The sequence below is a fragment of the Lactuca saligna genome, chromosome 6 (assembly GCF_052625555.1).
Source record: "Lactuca saligna cultivar CGN05327 chromosome 6, ASM5262555v1, whole genome shotgun sequence".
Lineage (NCBI taxonomy): Eukaryota > Viridiplantae > Streptophyta > Magnoliopsida > Asterales > Asteraceae > Lactuca > Lactuca saligna.
In genome coordinates this window covers 39059953-39079575 of record NC_136422.1, presented here as the reverse complement: position 1 = coordinate 39079575, position 19623 = coordinate 39059953, and the positions used below count along the sequence as shown (strand labels likewise).

General features: G+C 34.3%; 1 protein-coding gene across 1 annotated transcript; it reads right to left on the bottom strand.

Moving 5' to 3' along the window:
* Positions 1-17043: 17043 nt before the first annotated feature.
* On the bottom strand, positions 17044-18286 carry LOC145001286 (putative F-box protein At2g36090). Its single transcript, XM_078960658.1, has one exon. It carries the CDS (start codon positions 18230-18232, stop codon positions 17189-17191), a length of 1044 nt encoding a protein of 347 aa, XP_078816784.1. The 5' UTR covers positions 18233-18286; the 3' UTR covers positions 17044-17188.
* Between the last annotated feature and the right edge of the window lie 1337 nt (positions 18287-19623).

The following is a 19623-nucleotide window of genomic DNA, read 5'->3' as shown; positions in this document are numbered from 1 at the left end:
ATGAGTAATCTTGACGAATAAGAATCAAAAGTGACAAGGATCGGAACTATGGAGGATTAGATCTTAAAAGATGAACTTTTCAGCCAAAAGATGACCTCATGATGTGAGGATTCATATATCACTACGTGAGTGTTAAGTTTCTAGAAGATAAGCATCCAGAGGCCTGAATCCGTGTTTGATACAGATATTGACTGAGCTCACGCCGTGAGATGCTTTGCCTCATGACGTGAGCAGGGTAATTCTCAAAATCTATATAAATCATTGGTGTTTACGAATTTAAAAAGATTGGTTGGAGACTAAGAAGGTTAGAAGACGATTCTGGAGGAGAAAAAGGCAGAGAAATCAAGCATTAACATCCAAGGAAGAAGAAAGTGATCATAAAGTTTTACCTTTAGTTGGTACATTCAAACATGTTTTTATTTATTGCGTTTGTATGTTTGAATTCAGCCATGAGAAGCTAAATCTAGCTACTTCTATTTAGCTGAATGAAACTTCAACTCATTGTTTAGTTTTTTAGTTATGGATTTTGCTAGTTGGTTAATTGTTTGTGTTTGATTATTAATACCTATCATGCTAATATTTGATACTTAAATTTCTTGAAATTCGTGTTTTGTGTAGCTTAGTAAATATTAAATTGCATGAACTTGAAACCTAGTAATTTATTGACCATTAGATTACTAGAGCTAGGATCGAACTAATCTTAGCTAAGTAATTATAGTTATTAAATTTGGTTGTGCTGAAGGACGTATATTGTGATTATAATTATGTTCGTTTAATCAATCTTATATAGCTCCATTCATAATTCATAATTGATTATGCGTTAAATTATGTGTGACCATGCATAGTTCTACATGAATTAGTTAAATATTAGTAAATTTGGACTCAAATTGCAAATAATATAATAATTGGTAACCAACATGAATTATCCATAATTAGTAGCTAACCATTGATGAGAATTCAATTCAAACTAAATAAAAGTATTTTTAGTCATTGATTGAATTTGATAATTAGGAGATTAAGTTTGTCCGACCTGGTAAAGTCAGATAAAAAACCAAATTAGTTTTGATTTTCTTAAATTAATCTTTAGTAGATAATTTAGTTAGCTTAAACTGTTCCTTGTGATTGATACCCAACTGTTAGTGTTATACTATTTGCGAAAAGGTACACTGCCATAGTCGAATAGATAGCTATATAGTATGTAAAATTAGGTGTAGGATTATCGACATCGGATGGACACTATCTATGAAGATGATAGGAAAGAACAAATGCAATCGGGAAGGTCTAGTTGTTACTATCGATAGCAACCACTACGAACATTGTTTTTAGGTAGCCCCTCCAAGATGGACATTATCTATGAAGATGATAGACAAGAAGCAGCCTATGAATGCATCAACCTATATTTTTTAAGAACGCAAACCAATTAGTTAAGATGTAGAAACATTATCAATTTTAAAGAAACAATAGAAAAGTGCAAAAAACAAATATACCACCCATCCAATAGCCACAAAACTAGATTTGAAATGATCCATCAAATCAGCTTCTATGTAAGTCTAAGTATGCGGGTTGGTTCACCTAAGGTTGTGAAGGTAAACATGCAGGTTGCTAAAGATTTCTTCATGCTCACTCTCTGAGAAACTCATTTTGAAGCAGTTATAAGAGATAATTATAAATTACTTGGTTTTCCTAAGGTTGTGAAAGTAAGGTTCTAAGCACATGCCGACACATATATATGTAGGAGATGAAAATTGAGGTTTTAATCCAAAATGCAAGGTCTAAAATGTGTGTCTTGAATGCGATCTCCACAACGAATACCACCACTCCAGAATGCTATGTTCTGGATCATGTAGTCATTTTACCAAAAAAAAAATTGTTGGTTGTTTTTTATCAAAATTGTCGTTTATAACGGTTAGATTACTCAATTTCCCTTATATTATGCATACAAATGGTTTGATGTTTATATTCTAGTATTATATTATGTAATATGATACAAGCATATATTATTTCCCTTATTTTTGTCAAATCTCATGTTCATGACAAGTTTTGAATTATGTGTTGGCATTTATTTATGATTCCAAATGCCTTCTCCATATCTCTCCTTTCCCACCTTGAATATTTCTCATTTTTAATCTTGTATACACATAAATGATTTTACTATTGTGGCATAATATGGATATATCACATAAACAATGTAATACATATGTTTGTATTATGCTTCATTTACGCCAAACGAAAACTCATATGCTTTCCCATTATATATTTTGTTGAGTATCAAGGTAATGCACATGCTTGTATTATGCTTCATTTACTTTAAATAATTCGACGAATGGCATTGTTGGATCTGACAACACCAAGATATGTATTCCAAAACCATATATTTATTGAAGTCACTACTTCTAGTGTTATTCATAACTCGATGATCACTTCACGTGTACTGACCTTACCATGCATTTGGGTAGTTTGCCCACCCCAATGCACATAGTCATTGCTTCGAAGCATTCTAGTGAAGCCATGTTCGAATTGATGTCTCACATCCAATTTTTTAATATCACTATACGTAGGTTTTAAAATATATTTTATTGTAAATTTTGATGATGCCTTCACCATAGTTATAAGTACATTCTCATTCAGTTCTCTACGACATCTTCAAGTACTCATCCATTAGATTGTTGGTGCTACCATATACAATAAGATGAATTATTGTTGTGCACTTTTGTAATGGTTCAAAACCACACATATCTCTAGCATCCCATCTTAATTGAAATATTTCATGATAATCATTTAAATAATTAACTATCCATATGAATAGTTGTCTACTCGTCAAGATCTGATGTTTGGAATTTAGTGTCATATATACAATTTTCGTCAAAGTAGTCATGCACCCAAACGTCCATGTGTGGCATCCCAACCAATATTTACTTACTTCAATAGTTTTTCATAACAACCACTTTCATATTAGGAAATGATTAAAATTCTGTTTATAAGACTCTATCACTTAATAAGAATTATAAAGTATATATCAATGTTTTATAAATAACAAGTACTATATGCAAATATTTTTTTACTCAAACTTGTTTTAAACCAAAGTTATATATGGCATTGTTATATTTATTATATAAATTATATACACATATTCCAACTTCGAGGAAGGGATCTTTGAAGGCAAATAATATATTTTATTTGACATATGTGAATCTTATATATATATATATATTCCTAATCATATTTTCACTATGCATGTCATTTCCCGAATCAATGCCAGAAGATGCAATATGACCTTAAATCACTGCAAATTGTCCAAATCATAACCACATCCTAGATCGATGTGATATAATGCTCTTGGGACTCGGAGAGATCATAAAGTTTCAAACATTATCTCTTCTACTCATCCCATCTTCATAAATGGTGTGAAATATGGCATAAAACCTAGATCTAAGAGGCATACAACAAAAAGATGAGAGTTTAACGACTTACAAGAAATCCAGAAGCTATACACAAGTATGATGAGGGGTTGCTTAGAGGAATTAAGCACCAATTCTTCTTCTCCTTCTTTCAAAACCACCATAAACTGGAAAAAATGCACTAAAAACCTCAAAGGGGCAGGGTTTGGCAAAAGGGGCGTTTGGAGGTGATGGAGGATAAGGGTGAAAGAAACCCTAGACCCTCAATTCCTTTAAATAAGGTCCAAGTCTGAAATTAGGGTTTTGCATCTGATTAGGTGTCACATCAAGACCCATAGAGTTTCAGGTTGTGACACTCAAATGATCCATCTCGATTGTCGTGACCATATTACGACGTGACGACGCTTCCCTCATGTCATGACCCTCCCAAAATTCACATTATACTTCACATTTTCATACCTCGAGAATCTTAATGTTACATTTAAGAACTATAGACTATGAGATATGACTTCCTTTCTAATGAATGTCTAAGATTTAGGACAAGATACCAAATCAACCTTATAAACAATTATAGTCGTTGTAATTGTATTTTAGATGTTAAAACATGATTGTGAAACCTTTGTTGAAGATTGCAAATATAAAGTTGAGATACAAACCAATAGAACGATATAAAGCCTTAGTGATAATAAATCATGTATTAAACCTTAATGGATAATTTTTTACATTCTAATCGGTAGAAATTATCTTCCTTTATGTGTTTTTTGGATTATAACTTAATCATTATCAATTATAACTTGCATACAAACACCAACTAATAAGTAGATGAAACACTTTGCATGATTTAGTATAGAAAGGCTCCATGCTTATCTTACTTAATGTTTTGTGGATTTGAAGTGTATGTTAGACAAAAACTTCTAGATCCCAAATCTACTAAGAGACACATGGAACTTGAAGAAACTCAACAACCATAGCCTGATGTACAGTTTACACTAGTATCAATAATGAATTGTTGAACAAGAATAACAGCTATTCATAAACACAAACTGTTTACATTAATGGTAAAAATCATTTATGACTTTAGAATTATGGAATGTCTCATTGATGAGTTCTTCTTAATGGTTTCTGGAAAATCCATAAACTACCAAAATGCTATATCAGATCTCGAATCTGGTTAATAACTAAGAGTCATGCATACTAAGATGCAATTCATGTCAAATAATCAAGTACGGGTTTGATTAATCTTCCTCCTATAGCAATGCTAGAAGGAGTAAATAATTATTTTAGAAAGAACAAATTACATAGACATCTATACACATTTAGCAAGACTTTTTATAAAAGGAGTGTTTTCATACCCATGACATTGACTATGATCTTTATCATACTCATGTCATTAACTGTGATCAATCCTTTCCACATTTATCTATGATTAGTTCGATAATGATATTATTTACTATAACTACGTATTATATAAAGTAGATTTAAAAAAACATTTCTCTTAATAGACATATACTTAAAGATATCTATATAGCTTATCCTGGAGGTTCTCTTAATCCTAGTTATCCTAACAAAATGTATAAAGCTTGAGATCCTCTTGTGGATATACATTAAACAACTCAAGGTTGGAATCATAATTTTAATATATGAATGCAAGGTGAATTTTATATGAAAATTAAGATGACATATGTGTTCACTAAGAACTAGTGAGAGTATAGTGATATTTCTAATCTTGTATGAATGAGACATGCTCAATCAAGAGAAAATACATTCTAACCATGCCAGGCTTTTTCACCTTAATCCGGAATATATTTCTAAGATGAAAGACTTAGGCATGAAAATACATATTCTTGGAATGTAAAATCTATAAAGATAGATAAATATGAATGTTAAAGTTTTTTTAAATGTTTATGTACATATTGACAATGTCTTGAAATAGATCAAGGCACAACATTCCTTTGGAGGAATATTAGCAGTGCCACATGGCACTAAGTCTGAGCTAGCATCAAAAGGACCTAGCATATAGGTTTAAGTTAGATAAAATGATTTATATTCATTTTGCTTGACAAATGAATCCATCATTTATGTTATATTATGCACAAAACTAGGTATATGATTATGTCGCGAACATATCATAAGATACCAATTGGATACATGGTTAAGTCATTAGATGACTATAAGGAAATTTTAAGAGTGCTTAAGAAGATTTAAGAGAATATACATAAGATACTCAGTTTAGAAGAAGATCTTTATGTAAAGAGTTACAAAAGATGCTAACTTCAAAACATATATATATATATATATATATATATATATATATATACACACACATTAATTATGTTATAATTGGATTATAACTCCATTATGGAATTTAGAGTAAATTTTGTTGGAATAAGGTCCAAGAAAAACATAATTGCATAATCTACTAAATAAGAGTACACTGCCACTTTAGAAGTTGAAATCAAATATGATTGGATGAACTAGATCAATGAAAACTAGGTTGAATCATTCCATTAAGGAATAACCAAGAAATCTGTTACGCCTTCGAGAGTATACTTAATCAAGCTAAGAGACTTTATATCACATTAGAACACCAATCACATTTTCCAAGATAATTAACTATACTTAGTGTATAGTCATATATGAAGATGATATTATTCGTAGAAGTCACAAAAATTAAATTTAGTCGGACCTATTAATAAAGTTTTTCACTTTAAGCTAAATATGAATACTCACACTTCAACTATAGGAATTCATTATTCTAGAAATGGGGTTTTGATTTGAATTTAGTATTTTGATATTGAAACATTAAGACAACAACTATTATATTGTTTTGATATAATGGGATACGATTATCGGATCAATAATTGTTTTGTTCTATATTAACATGTTTAATCTATAAATAATCGTATTATTCTAAAATTTCATGGTCGATAATAATTGCGAGAGAAATTATGACGTAAAACCAAGGATCTAAATAACGTAAGACGTGACTTGGCGACAATGTCAAGCCTCAAGCTTTTTTGAGCCTTGGCGAGCCACGTCGTTTGTAAGGCATGAAATAAGGCGGCAATTTTGTATATAATTAATATTTTTATGTGTATTTTCAATTATTATTCATTTTTATACACATATATGAGTTAAGGCGGCATTTGTGACATCCCCAAAATCACGGCCAGAAAAGACCGGTTTTGTTTATACTTTATTTCAAAATCAGAGTAATCTTTTAATAAAAGAGTTGCGGAATTTGTCCCAAAACAATATTTTGATAAAGATTTATCGAAAGCATTTCCATAGAAATGTATTTCATTAAAAAGAATCGTGATGTCATGTTCGATACAGTACATAAGTATAAACAATACAACATAGGCCTTACTACATTATTCCGTATTTACAGGCCTAAAATCCATTAATCTCTTATCCCAAGACATCACATCTATGCTCATGCGCCACTACCTGTAATACAAGAAACTGAGTGCGTCAGGCTTGGGAGCCTGATGAGCACATAGGTTTTTCAGCCCACAATAAATAAGTTTATTAACTTTATCAAACCAAATAAACCCGATTACCCATTCCCGTTATCCTCACTTTACGTCCCTAAGATATCTAACACAAAGGACCTAGTCTAACGACTATCATCGGGTTGGACACTACTTCTAAGGGATTCCTCAGCCTTAAATGTCATTAAGACAACCATGTGGGGGATGGAGTACATCCGGTGCGCACACAGTTCAAATAAACACACAGTTTAAATAAACACCTACAGGTTGCGAGCCTGCTAGTGTTCCACTGGACTGTCTAGAATAGTCCGTGGTCGTCATCTATACTCTGCTAGATGACTGGATCATCAATAACATCTATAACGAGGCCTCTCATTATTTTATTTTGTCACACAACAACTATTACATCTACCCATGTTTTACCCAACACATTTTGTAGATACAAAACACGTATAAAATTGTCATCCAGCATAGATAGCAAGTATACAGATAATATGCACACACAACACGTAATTTATATAAAATATTTCATATCTATATGTAAGCTGAAAGTAACTATGCACTCCTGAGAAGGTGGTGACACGGTACTCGGATAACGCTTCGTTTACTTTAAAATAATTTCCTTCGACGAAACCTAGTATTATCACCACTAGATTTTGGTCTAATATTACCACGACTAATTATTATTATTATTATTATTATTATTATTATTATTATTATTATTATATAAGTGTTTAAACAATACTTTCCAACCACTATGTACAGACAGGGGTCAGACATAAAACACCAGAGGGCAGGACCATTTTCGCGTATAGCACTTCTGAAATCCAACAACCCTATACGGCCATTTAAACCAGATTCCCCGTACCCTGAGTAGTTAAAAAGATATTATAACGACACTAATATAAGTCATAATAATAGCTCAAATATTTATTATAAATTTATAATAACAATACTAATTTTGAATATAAACTATATTTAAAATAGGGTAAGCATAACTTACTTACAAGATGATTTTAGCTAGGAGTTGGGCTCTGCAGGGGCAGAACTTCGTCGCTGAATCTTTCTAAGAAAGATTCGTGCAGCGCTTCAGCGCTCACTTTACTATACTAAAACTACAGAAAGAGAAGTCGAATCACGAGGGACCGAAATGCTCGAGGGATAAGGAGAGAAAGACTCTTGAATCAAGAGAATGGTGCAAGAAATATGAGAGTCCAAGCCTCTTATTTATAGTAATTGAATTTACAAAAACTACCCTCTATAATTACTTAATGACCTTATAGTTATATAAACAACTAAACACCCCTTCATAATACTATTTTAAATAGATTTAACGATATTTGCACTAAACTAATGTCGAAAGAACTCCACATTAGTCTTATAATGACCGCATCATCGATACCTTTCTAATGATATATACATATGTATATATGTGTGTACGTATATATGATTTATACTTTATTTTAATACCTAAATATGCTATTATAATTTGTAACTCGTTCGTACGAACTCCGTTTTTGACGTTATATATATCCACGCATAGGTGGAGACGTAATCTACAACTTTCGTTTAGACTCCGTCGGCTAATTTTGACTTTATTTTTAAAGTTATATTTTTAACAGGCCGGGACAGGATTGGTGCGTTAAAATCTCATAACTTCTTTATCCGATGTCCATTTTCGTCTGTCTTTTTATCGTTACGCTACTAATAACGAGATCTTTGAATCTCGTTTAGCTTGTGTCGGCTAAAAACCTCTCGATCTAATACTCGAACTTCGGGCTGTACACCACTAAGCCGAAACTTCGAAAAATCATAACTTCCTCATAAGAAGTCAGATTTGGGCGTTCTTTTTATGGATGCTCTCAGGTTAACATATTCGACGACTTTCATTTAGATTACTAAGGCTAAAAGATAGATCTATCATAAATTTAGATGACTAAGGCTAAAAGATAGATCTATCATAAATTTACTATTTACGTTTCCCGGTGCCGTGTCGGTTTTGCCGTAAAACTTCGATGGGCCATAACTTCTTTGCTATAACTCGGATTTCGATGCTCTTTATATGTATGGAAACCTTGTAACATATATTAAAACTTGGTTGAGATTATTTATTATTAATAATCTTTTGTCGAAAAGTCGTTTTCGACCCCTATTACCTCTAAATTGACTAGCCGGATCTACAGGCGTTACAATTATCTCCCCCTTAGGATGATTACGTCCCGGAATCATCAACGAAACAGGATTGTATAATGACTCCATACGTTATCTCTTCATCCTAGGTAATAATTGTAACTTCTATGTCGCTTCGAACGAGTATCTAACTCTTGGACTCCTTGACTGCAGGCGGTGCTCGGTCTTGCACTTGCTCGTTGGACTTTCAATCATGACCTTCGTGTCACAACCTCATTCTTTATCAGAGACTCCTTCTTCTTCTAAAAAAACTTAGTATAAGTTAATTTGATTACTACAATTGACCGATGTGTCATATTCTAATGACCTATCATCGTATTTAGCAATGCTTAGACTCAGGTATCTTAGAGTCAAATTCTGGAATGGAATATGCCTTCCTTCATCGTCTAATGTGATATAATCACATTTTAACATGTAGAATTTCTAGCTACCAACTTATTTAACAACGATCGTGATACTTCTATTGATCGTTTTGATTTCAATCGTTTGGTTTAAGTCGAACGCTACATCAAACTTGGTTCTCTAAACCACGTAACCTACTCATTGTAGTCGGACTCAATGTGTTATGACCACTAGGGTCGGGATAACAACAATCTTCTTAGTCATTACCGAAACAATGGTAATGACATACTTGAATAAAACAAAATCAATTACTAGTTTCTTGGTAACCTTGTGACTTTCCCTGATCCAAGTGTGAGTCCTGCGCTTCCGGTAGTATAGGCCTCTACTACCTTCCACACCTACTCATACTCATCCCAAGTATTGTCCCGTAGTTTTCCAAATCACCATACAGGAAAATCACATAGAAACTTAACACATAAAATATCAAAATGAAGGTTTTATATTATTCCTTGAAACGATTACATGGGTGTTCAAGTTCACCCTAGATTATGCCTCTAATAGGCTACACCATATGAAACTATCTACATGACTTCTTCATAACTTGATCTCTGTGTATCCATCCTCACTCATGATGCCTTGCATCGTCAGCTGCTTCGTCTAGGATCATATGGAATGCTCTTGCCTTTGGTTTTGGCGGAATGTTTGGTCTTGCCGACTCTTTCTATTTCGGGTAATCCTTAGCAACATGACCTTCTTCATGACATTCATAGCACACCCTTTTGCTGGCGGTGCACTCGTTGGCGTAATGCCCGGTCTTCCCGCACTTGTAGCAAGTCACTTCTTCGCTACATTTCCCAAAGTGATTCTTCTTGCACTTCCCGCACGATTTCACTTTGTTTCCTCCTCCGCTAAACTCCTTTGAACCAGACTTAATCTTCTGATTGGGCCTCGTAGACCCCTCAAATTTCCTCTTTTCGCCAACCTCAATCTTGTTGGAAGCTCTTCCCTTAATCATATCTTCCACAGACTTGGCAGCCCAGATATCTACCTCCAGAGTATGTGCCTGACGCACCGGCACCGCGTACTCCCATCGAAGCCCCTTTGCATACTTGTTGGTTTTCGTCAGCTCATCTGGAACAAGGCGCAAGGCAAACTCCATCTTCTCTGTGAAGTTGTTGGTGTATTCATCAATTGACATGCTTCCTTTCTTCAAGGTCAGGAACTAGTTCTCCAGCTCGAGTAAGTTTTGAGCTGAGCAGTACTTTCGTTTAAATTGCACCAGAAACTCTGCCCATGTCAGTTGCAGGGGCTCATTGGGGCTCAAAGTCTTCCCTAGGGTATTCCACCAGCGAACAATCTTCTCTGAATTGACGTACTGCAAACGTGGTTTGTAGCTTGCCTTTGCAACCACATGTCATGAAGGCCAATTCCATCTTTGAGATCCAATCCATGACCCCGATCGGATCTTCCTTCCCAGTGAAAGCCGATGGCTTGCAAGTTAGAAAATCTTTGTACTTGCATCCATTCCTCTCGACTCCTTCATCATGATTGTTCCTCCTAATCACCAGGGGATCAGCTTGACCAACGGTCCTGCTGTCGTTCCCTTCCTTAAACTGCCCGTCATTCAACTCGGGTTGTTCAATAGGCATCGTAATTTCCTCTCGAGCTTGTTGAAGTAAACGCCTTGTTTCCTCCATTTCACGATCCAACATCATCTGGATCAATGCTTGCACTCCGGCCATCGTGATTGGCTCGGGTGCAACTTCTACTACGACTGGTATTTGCTGTATCACTGGGGGCTGATCTCGGTTCCCATTTGCATTCACGTTTCCGCTACGGGTCCTTTCCATCTTGATCTATACATCGAATAAGGTGAATCTAGATCTTTATTTAGGATTGACGTTTAAATCATCCTTATCACTCTGAAACGTTTATATGCTAGTTCTAATATCGTAGTTAAATGCTTAGAATTCTAAACACATAAGGTTTCCAGATCCCGTCGGCAACAGACCATAGATCCGAAAAAATAATAGCATGTCAGGCACAAAGCATTTAGCACATAAAAGCATTTTAGGCAAAATTCCTAAAATAAGCTAGTGCTCACACCTCACAATCATCGCTTAGCATTCTAAGTTTAAGTCTCGAAATCCTACAAATTCCTAGATCGCTTAAACTAATGCTCTGATACCAACTGTGACATCCCCAAAATCACGGCCAGAAAAGACCGGTTTTGTTTATACTTTATTTCAAAGTCAGAGTAATCTTTTAATAAAAGAGTTGCAGAATTTGTCCCAAAATAATATTATGATAAAGATTTATCAAAAGCATTTCCATAGAAATGTATTTCATTAAAAAGAATCGGGATGTCATGTTTGATACAGTACATAAGTATAAACAATACAACATAGGCCTTACTACATTATTCCGTATTTACAGGCCTAAAATCCATTAATCTCTTATCCCAAGACATCACATCTATGCTCATGCGCCACTACCTGTAATACAAGAAACTGAGTGCGTCAGCCTTGGGAGCCTAGTGAGCACATAGGATTTTCAACCCACAATAAATAAGTTTATTAACTTTATCAAACCAAATAAACCCGATTACCCGTTCCCGTTATCCTCACTTTACATCCCTAAGACATCTAACACAAGGGACCTAGTCTAAGGACTATTATCGGGATGGACAATACTACTAAGGGGATTCCTCATCCGTAAATGTCCTTAAAGAAACCATGTGGGGGATGTAGTACATCTGGTGAGCACACAGTTCAAATAAACACACAGTTCGAATAAACACTTACAGGTTGCGAGCCTGCTAGTGTTCCACTGGACTGTGTAGAATAGTCTGTGGTCGTCATCTATACTCCGCTAGATGACTGGATCATCAATAACATCTATAACGAGGCCTCTCGTTATTTTATTTTGTCACACAGCAACTATTACATCTACCCATGTTTTACCCAACACATTTTGTAGATATAAAATACATATACAGTTTAAATCATTTAAAACATGTATAAAATTGTTCATCCAGCATAGATAGCAAGTATACAGATAATATGCACACACAACACGTAATTTATATAAAATACTTTATATCTATGTGTAAGCTGAAAGTAACTATGCACTCACCTGAGAAGGTGGTGACTCGGTACTCGGACAGCGCTTTGTTTACATTAAAATAATTTCCTTCGACGAAACCTAGTATTATCACCACTAGATTTTAGTCTAATATTACCGTGAATAATTATTATTATCATTATTATTATTATTATTATTATTATTATTATTATTATTATTATTATTATTATTATTATTATTATTATATAAGCGTTTAAAAAATACTTTCCAACCACTATGTACAGACAGAGGCCAGACATAAAACACCGGAGGGCAGGACCATTTTGGCGCATAGCACTTCTGAAATCCAACAACCCTATGCGGCCCTTTAAACCAAATTTCCCGTACCGCGAGTAGTAAAAAAGATATTATAACGACACTTATATAAGTCATAATAATAGCTCAAATATTTATTATAAATTTATAATAACAATACTAATTTTAAATATAAACTATATTTAAAATAAGGTAAGCATAACTTACTTACAAGGGGATTTTAGCTAGGAGTCGGGCTTTGTAGGGGTAGAACTTCGTCGCTGAATCTTTCTAAGAAAGATTCGTGCAGCGCTTCAGCGCTCACTTTACTATACTAAAACTACAGAAAGAGAAGTCGAATCACGAGGGACCGAAATGCTCGGGGGATAAGGAGAGAAAGACTCTTGAATCAAGAGAATGGTGCAAGAAATATGAGAGCTCAAGCTTCTTATTTATAGTAATTGAATTTACAAAAACTATCCTCTATAATTACTTAATGACCTTATAGTTATATAAACAACTAAACACCCCTTCATAATATTATTTTAAATAGATTTAACGATATTTGCACTAAACTAATGTCGAAAGAACTCAACATTAGTCTTATAATGACCGCATCGTCGATACCTTTCTAATGATATACACATATGTGTGTGTGTGTGTATATATATATATATATATATATATATATATATATATGTACGTATATATGATTTATACTTTATTTTAATACGTAAATATGCTATTATAATTTGTAACTCGTTCATACGAACTCCGTTTTTGACGTTATTTATATCCACGCGTAGGTGGAGATGTACTCTACAACTTTCGTTTAGAGTTCGTCGGCTAATTTTGACTTTATTTTTAAAGTTATATTTTTAACAGGCCGGGACAAGATTGGTCCGTTAAAATCTCATAACTTCTTTATCCAATGTCCATTTCCGTCTGTCTTTTTATCGTTACGCTACTAATAACGAGATCTTCTATTCTCGTTTAGGTTGTGTCGTCTAAAAACCGCTCGATCTAATACTCGAACTTCGGGCTGTACACCGCTAAGCCGAAACTTCGAAAAATCATAACTTCCTCATAAGAAGTCAGATTTGGGATTTCTTTTTATGGATGCTCTCAGGTTAACATATTCTATGACTTTCATTTAGATTACTAAGGCTAAAAGAAGCTCTATCATAAATTCACTATTTACGTCTCCCGGTGCCGTGTCGGTTTTGCCATAAAACTTCGACGGGCCATAACTTCTTCGTTATAACTCGGAGTTCGATGCTCTTTATATGTACGGAAACCTTGTAACATACACTAAAACTTGGTTGAGATTATTTATTCTTAATAATCTTTGTCGAAAAGTCGTTTTCGACCCTTACTGCCTCTAAATTGCCTAGCCGAGATCTACGGGCGTTACAGCATTTTGGTAAAGTTTGGCAGCATGTACAAGCCTTGGAGCCATGACGCGCCATGGCGTAGCTGTGGCGAGCTTTTTAGAACCTTGCGTAAAACTAATATGAATTGGATTGGCTGAATCTTACTAGATGAAAGTTGGTAATGGGTTGAAACCAAGATTCATAGGTACTTATCGTAGAGCTGGTATTGAAAGGACCCGCATCAAGATCATCTAATAGATCGTAGTTATGGGTGATACTTGATTAAAATATACTATCTTTGTACCTTTAACACCTGAAATACATAGTGGGACTTAAGTGTCAGGGTGTTGTGCTTTGATATGGTCAAATGTTGATCTTTAAACGGGCAGTTATAAAAGCCATTTATATGTATGGTATGAACTATACAAGAGGCTTCTGCAGTCAAATGTTGATCAAAATGTATAAGGGGTGTGGTGCTTTGATATGGTCAAATGTTGATCCTTAAACTGACAGTTATAAAAGTCATTTTTAGGTGTGGTATGAACTATGCAAGAGGCTTATGTAGTCAAGATGAGATTTGTTCCTCTTATATTTTGAGAGTTAGGCATCTACTATGGTACCCATAGTTGAACTCGAAATAAGATTGATTGCAATCCAAGTTTTATGTTCAACATGATGTCTGTGACAAGGGGATAGCTAATAAACTTTACTTATACATCAATTGGAGCTTTAAGTTTTTGAGAATTGAATGTTGATAAATGACAATCTTCATTGTATGTTATTGGGTGTAGTGAAATGTTGCTACACGTTCACCACTATCTATATCAATATATGATGAGTCTTGTGCAAGTGGGAGATTGAAAGATCTTGTATGTCCAAGAGTCATTATAGAATGATATCGCTAATGATATATGATCCTATCGGGTCACACCTTATTGCAAGTTACTACTAATTGATTATTTATTAGAGTAATTTTGATTATTAATAAATATCAACCCTTGTATTCAATTGGAAAAACATTATTTTATGAAAATAGTATTTACCAATACATTGGAAATATTGTTTCTAGGAAATAATAGAAAAGAGAACAAAAACTAGTTCAATATCATATTGTATGATTATTTATGTCATGTACAAATAAATGGGAGTTAAATGGGAGTTAGTATATGTAACTAGTTAGTTGTTATAAAGTAAAAGACATACAACTTGATGTCCTTAGACCGTATAGCCAAATTTTCAAGGGTATGGAGTTAGATTGCTTTTTCCTTTGTTTAATATATCACACATGCACTAGAAAGGGCCTTAGTCATTTTGCTTTATTGTCTTGCCTTTTGTCTACATTAGATGGCACATAAAAGAAAGAATTGCAATTGCTACTGTTTTGAGTGAGTTACTTCACTTGATATTCTTCTTCCTTTTGGTGATGCAAAACCAAGAATATCATGCTATCATAGGGTTGCCAAATTTTCGAAGTTCAAGCCCTCTTCTCCATTCTTTCTTTCTTGTAAATGGTGCATGGAATGAAGACTAATTTGTTACTTTCTATTAAGACTTATTTAGATATGTCTTAATAACTTAAAATTAACTTAATAACAAGTGTATACTAGAGTTTAATGCCACACTTCATCAACTTCTATCTCCAATGAGAATCAAAGTCTTTAGAGGTTCTAACACTTAACTTTTCTATTATTATTTTAATCTTTCTAAGTTTTGAAAAATGATATTTGATAGATTAAAATGGTTTGTTTATTCAAATTATAAAATGTTTTCGTTGTTAATTACGTTAATTTTATCACTAAAATTGGATTATTTTTTAATAGAAACCCAACAATCACAAACAAACCAAATCATGAATAATGAAACATTGAAGTATTATATGAAAAAACTTCACATTCACTTAGTAAATGAAATTCACTATTGCCTTCATGTTAAACCGCGTTTTGTATCCGGGTTAGATTTTTATTTTTAATGGCAGGTCTTTGTAACGGTTTAGGGTCAACGATTTAATCGATTTTATCGTAAAACCAATCGGTTCAATATTATTCATGAATGTGCAAAACTTACTCGTAGTCCAACCGGTTCAACCGATTCCGGTTTTAAAACATTGAAATCTTATTGTTTAAAAAAAAAAAAACAATCTACCACTCCAAAAACCATTTATTCACTCCAATTTCATTTCAACTCTATGAGAGTTGTTTTCTAACCCTCTTTGATTCTATTCTCAGTCTCTTAAATTCAATGGATTCACCCTCCGGTTCTGATTAACGTCACTCTCATGGATACAAATCCTTATTTTTATCTTTATTCGACGATGAACCAATTTAACATTCTGTCAGCACTAGCTCGAAATGTACAAGCTCTTGCTCACTGGCGGATCTATAGCGGTGGCGGGTGTTGCATCCGATGCAACACCTATTTTTCGTGTACTCAGTGGAAAAAAAAATTTGTTTTTTTGATTTTTTTACCTATTTTCATGCACTGACATGAGCTATTTCAACTCAGCAACACCTGATTCGTGTCTCCGCCTCTGCTCTTGGTTAGAATATCGCAAGTTCATGCATGGTTAGAAATTTGAGACCTCTTATCTGGAGAGAGATTGTGAAATGGCAGAAAAAACAGCCGATCCGATATTACTTTACCGAAAATTTCATCTTTGGTGGCGATCATTTTCAAAGAAGGTTCCACATGATGGGATATTGGGATGTGAAAATATTGTTCATGTATATTTTTGGCGATTTGAAACAAATATTCAAACATGAGATGCAAGGTTTCAGAAAATTTTCAGTGCTTGCAAAAACACACTTCTGCAATACAACTAGCATATATACATAAACACTTTTACTATATGAGTATTTAAATACGGCGAAAAAATGTCAAAATCAGATGAAAGTCTTAAAAACTTTTACACTTTTACTATGGTGTCTTCAAGTGGTTGGGACTTCGGAGAGCTGAAATGTCATATATTCATGAACTCGTTACTTTTACTTTTATATTGAATTTACATTTTTATATGCTAACAAAAAATAAAAAATAAACCAGCAAAAACTGATAACCCAAAAGCCACAGACAAAGTATCTAATGTCTCTTCTACCCTCAACTTTCTCTCTCTTCTCTCTCTCTTCATTTCTTCGAATTTATTGTGTCTATCTCTTGCTTCTTCCTCTCGTTTCACCCCATTTCCTCTTTTACCCTTCATAGTCCTTTCTAAAATTACCAAACTGTCCCTTCCGTTCAAGTGTTTTCCATCCATGTCCTCCACCTCCATACTCAACTCCCTCACCTGCATCTCCCCTCCCTCCGACCCACCACAGTTCACCACTATCCCACACTGCACAAACGCCGTCGCCTCCGATGCGTGCTTGTGGTTTCCGCCGGGGAGTATGGATGCAAACCGGACTTGTACTTCGCCACTCAACCAGTGTCGTTGGACGGACACCGGTTTGTGGGAGGAGAGATTGATGGCACGTTTGGATATCGGATCAATTAGTATCCAGCTTAGTGTCATGTCGTCGATCAGATGACTACATGTGTGTTCTTCATCCGGATGTGGTATTTGTGTCGGAATAATGTCTTTCGGGTCTAACAGGTCGATTCTGAACGGCGAGCACTGGAACCAACCGCTGACAGTTTCCGTTTCTTCGGTCTTCGTGAAAATCAGTTCGTTCCGGTAGTAAACATCCACAGCTGAGATTAGTCTAGACGGCGGCGATTCCATTGAAGACGACGATGAAGGGATGGCGGTGGAGGTGGTGGGGTCAGGTGAAGGTAGAGGAAATGACTGAGAGAAAAACTCCCGAGGTCCATTGGAATAATCTTCGGAGAAAGTGGAAATGATACCAGCCACGAGCTCGCCGGAAGTTGATGGCCAAGTGGAGTGGCATACATCGGACCAGAGGCGATGGTTTCGTTCAGACATGGAGTGTATCGTGGCGGAGGCGCAGCTGGCGGAGGCTAACGTTTGTCCATCAAGCCGAGTCAGGACGTGGGTCTCTAGTATATCGGTATGCAAAGAAGAAATCCCGGTGGTGTGCGGTGGTGATGCGGTGGCGATGGACATGTTGTTTGTGGTGGTTTCTGTTGTGAAAGATTACGTGTAGAAAGAGTAATGAGTTATGAGGGTTTTTCAGTTTGGATTATAAACAGTTGCTTAAAGTAGTAAAAGACGAAAATACCCTTGAAGTTTGGAAAGAGTGAAAGTTGACTGATGACCAAAGTTATCGACAACAATACTAAAATAATCGAGTGGGACATAATAGAAGCCATTAGATCCACTTGGTTTGATTAATTTCCATGATTAGTCAAAGTCAACACAGTCGTTTTGGTAATTTGAAATGTATAATGGATTTATCCATTTGTAAACTCGTATTTTGAAATTGTCGCATTACTTTTCCTACACTTGGATAATATAATAGTCGACCGAATATACCCATAAATTATTTGTTAATGTGTATAAAACTAAAAGGTTACAAACTTTAGTAAATACACAATTTGTTTGATATTTTCACACAATGATAGCTCGTATTTATGTTTTAATGATGAAAATCCTAAGTGCGTATCATTAAGTATAACATTTCTTACATAATATGATTACTTGATGCGATGCATGAGCAACCACAATTGAAATTCTATACATTAATCATGTAGGTTTTTATTTATTTATTTATTTTATTTATTTATGAAAGGCTAGGCAACCCCAAATTCATTTTATATTTGTTTGCTCATGTTACTCATGTATTTTGGTTTTATGTTTTAGTTTTTGTATTATTATTATTTTTTTTTATAATAATGTTTGATTGTATTTGGCGGGTCAACCCGGAAGGCCCAAAGTTTAAGCTTATTTGGATCACAAAATCCAGTCAATAAGAGATAAAATCAAACTCTACCAATAGAAAAGTATCAAATTTTTAAATTTCACACAAACCTGACATTTGTAAGGAAACAAACGAAACAGAAACTAACATAATTTAAACAATACTTAGCCACAATAAATAAGTAATTATCCTCGAAAAAAATATACCAAAGAAGTGAATGGTTACACCCTTACAAAATTTCACAATTCACAACTCTCAACTTACATGCAAAGATGATCAAAATCTTCACTTCAAACAAAAAAAAAATGTAATAAATCCGGGTTTCATATTTATCACTAACTCCTCCATCAAAAATTGCATTAAAATAAACGGAAATACAGATATAGGGGGACTTCTACTCACAAAGCTAACCTAAAGCTGTTAAACATGCCTTTAATATTGATCTTTTGGCCTAATTCATGTTTCAAGGCACGACTTAAAAGCTTTAGAACTTTGGGTTAGTTTATTGAGCGGAAGTCTCGTTCTCTCTTTATTACTCTTTTTATCTACTATAATAAATGAAAATAATTTTTATATATGTCAGTTTTAACACTCGTCATTTTTTGATATTTTTTAATTAAATAATATCCACATGTCA

What these genes read in the sequence shown, in the direction of transcription:
- LOC145001286 (XM_078960658.1), bottom strand. Translation starts at nt 18,232, where the DNA reads ATGTCCATCGCCACCGCATCACCACCGCACACCACCGGGATTTCTTCT.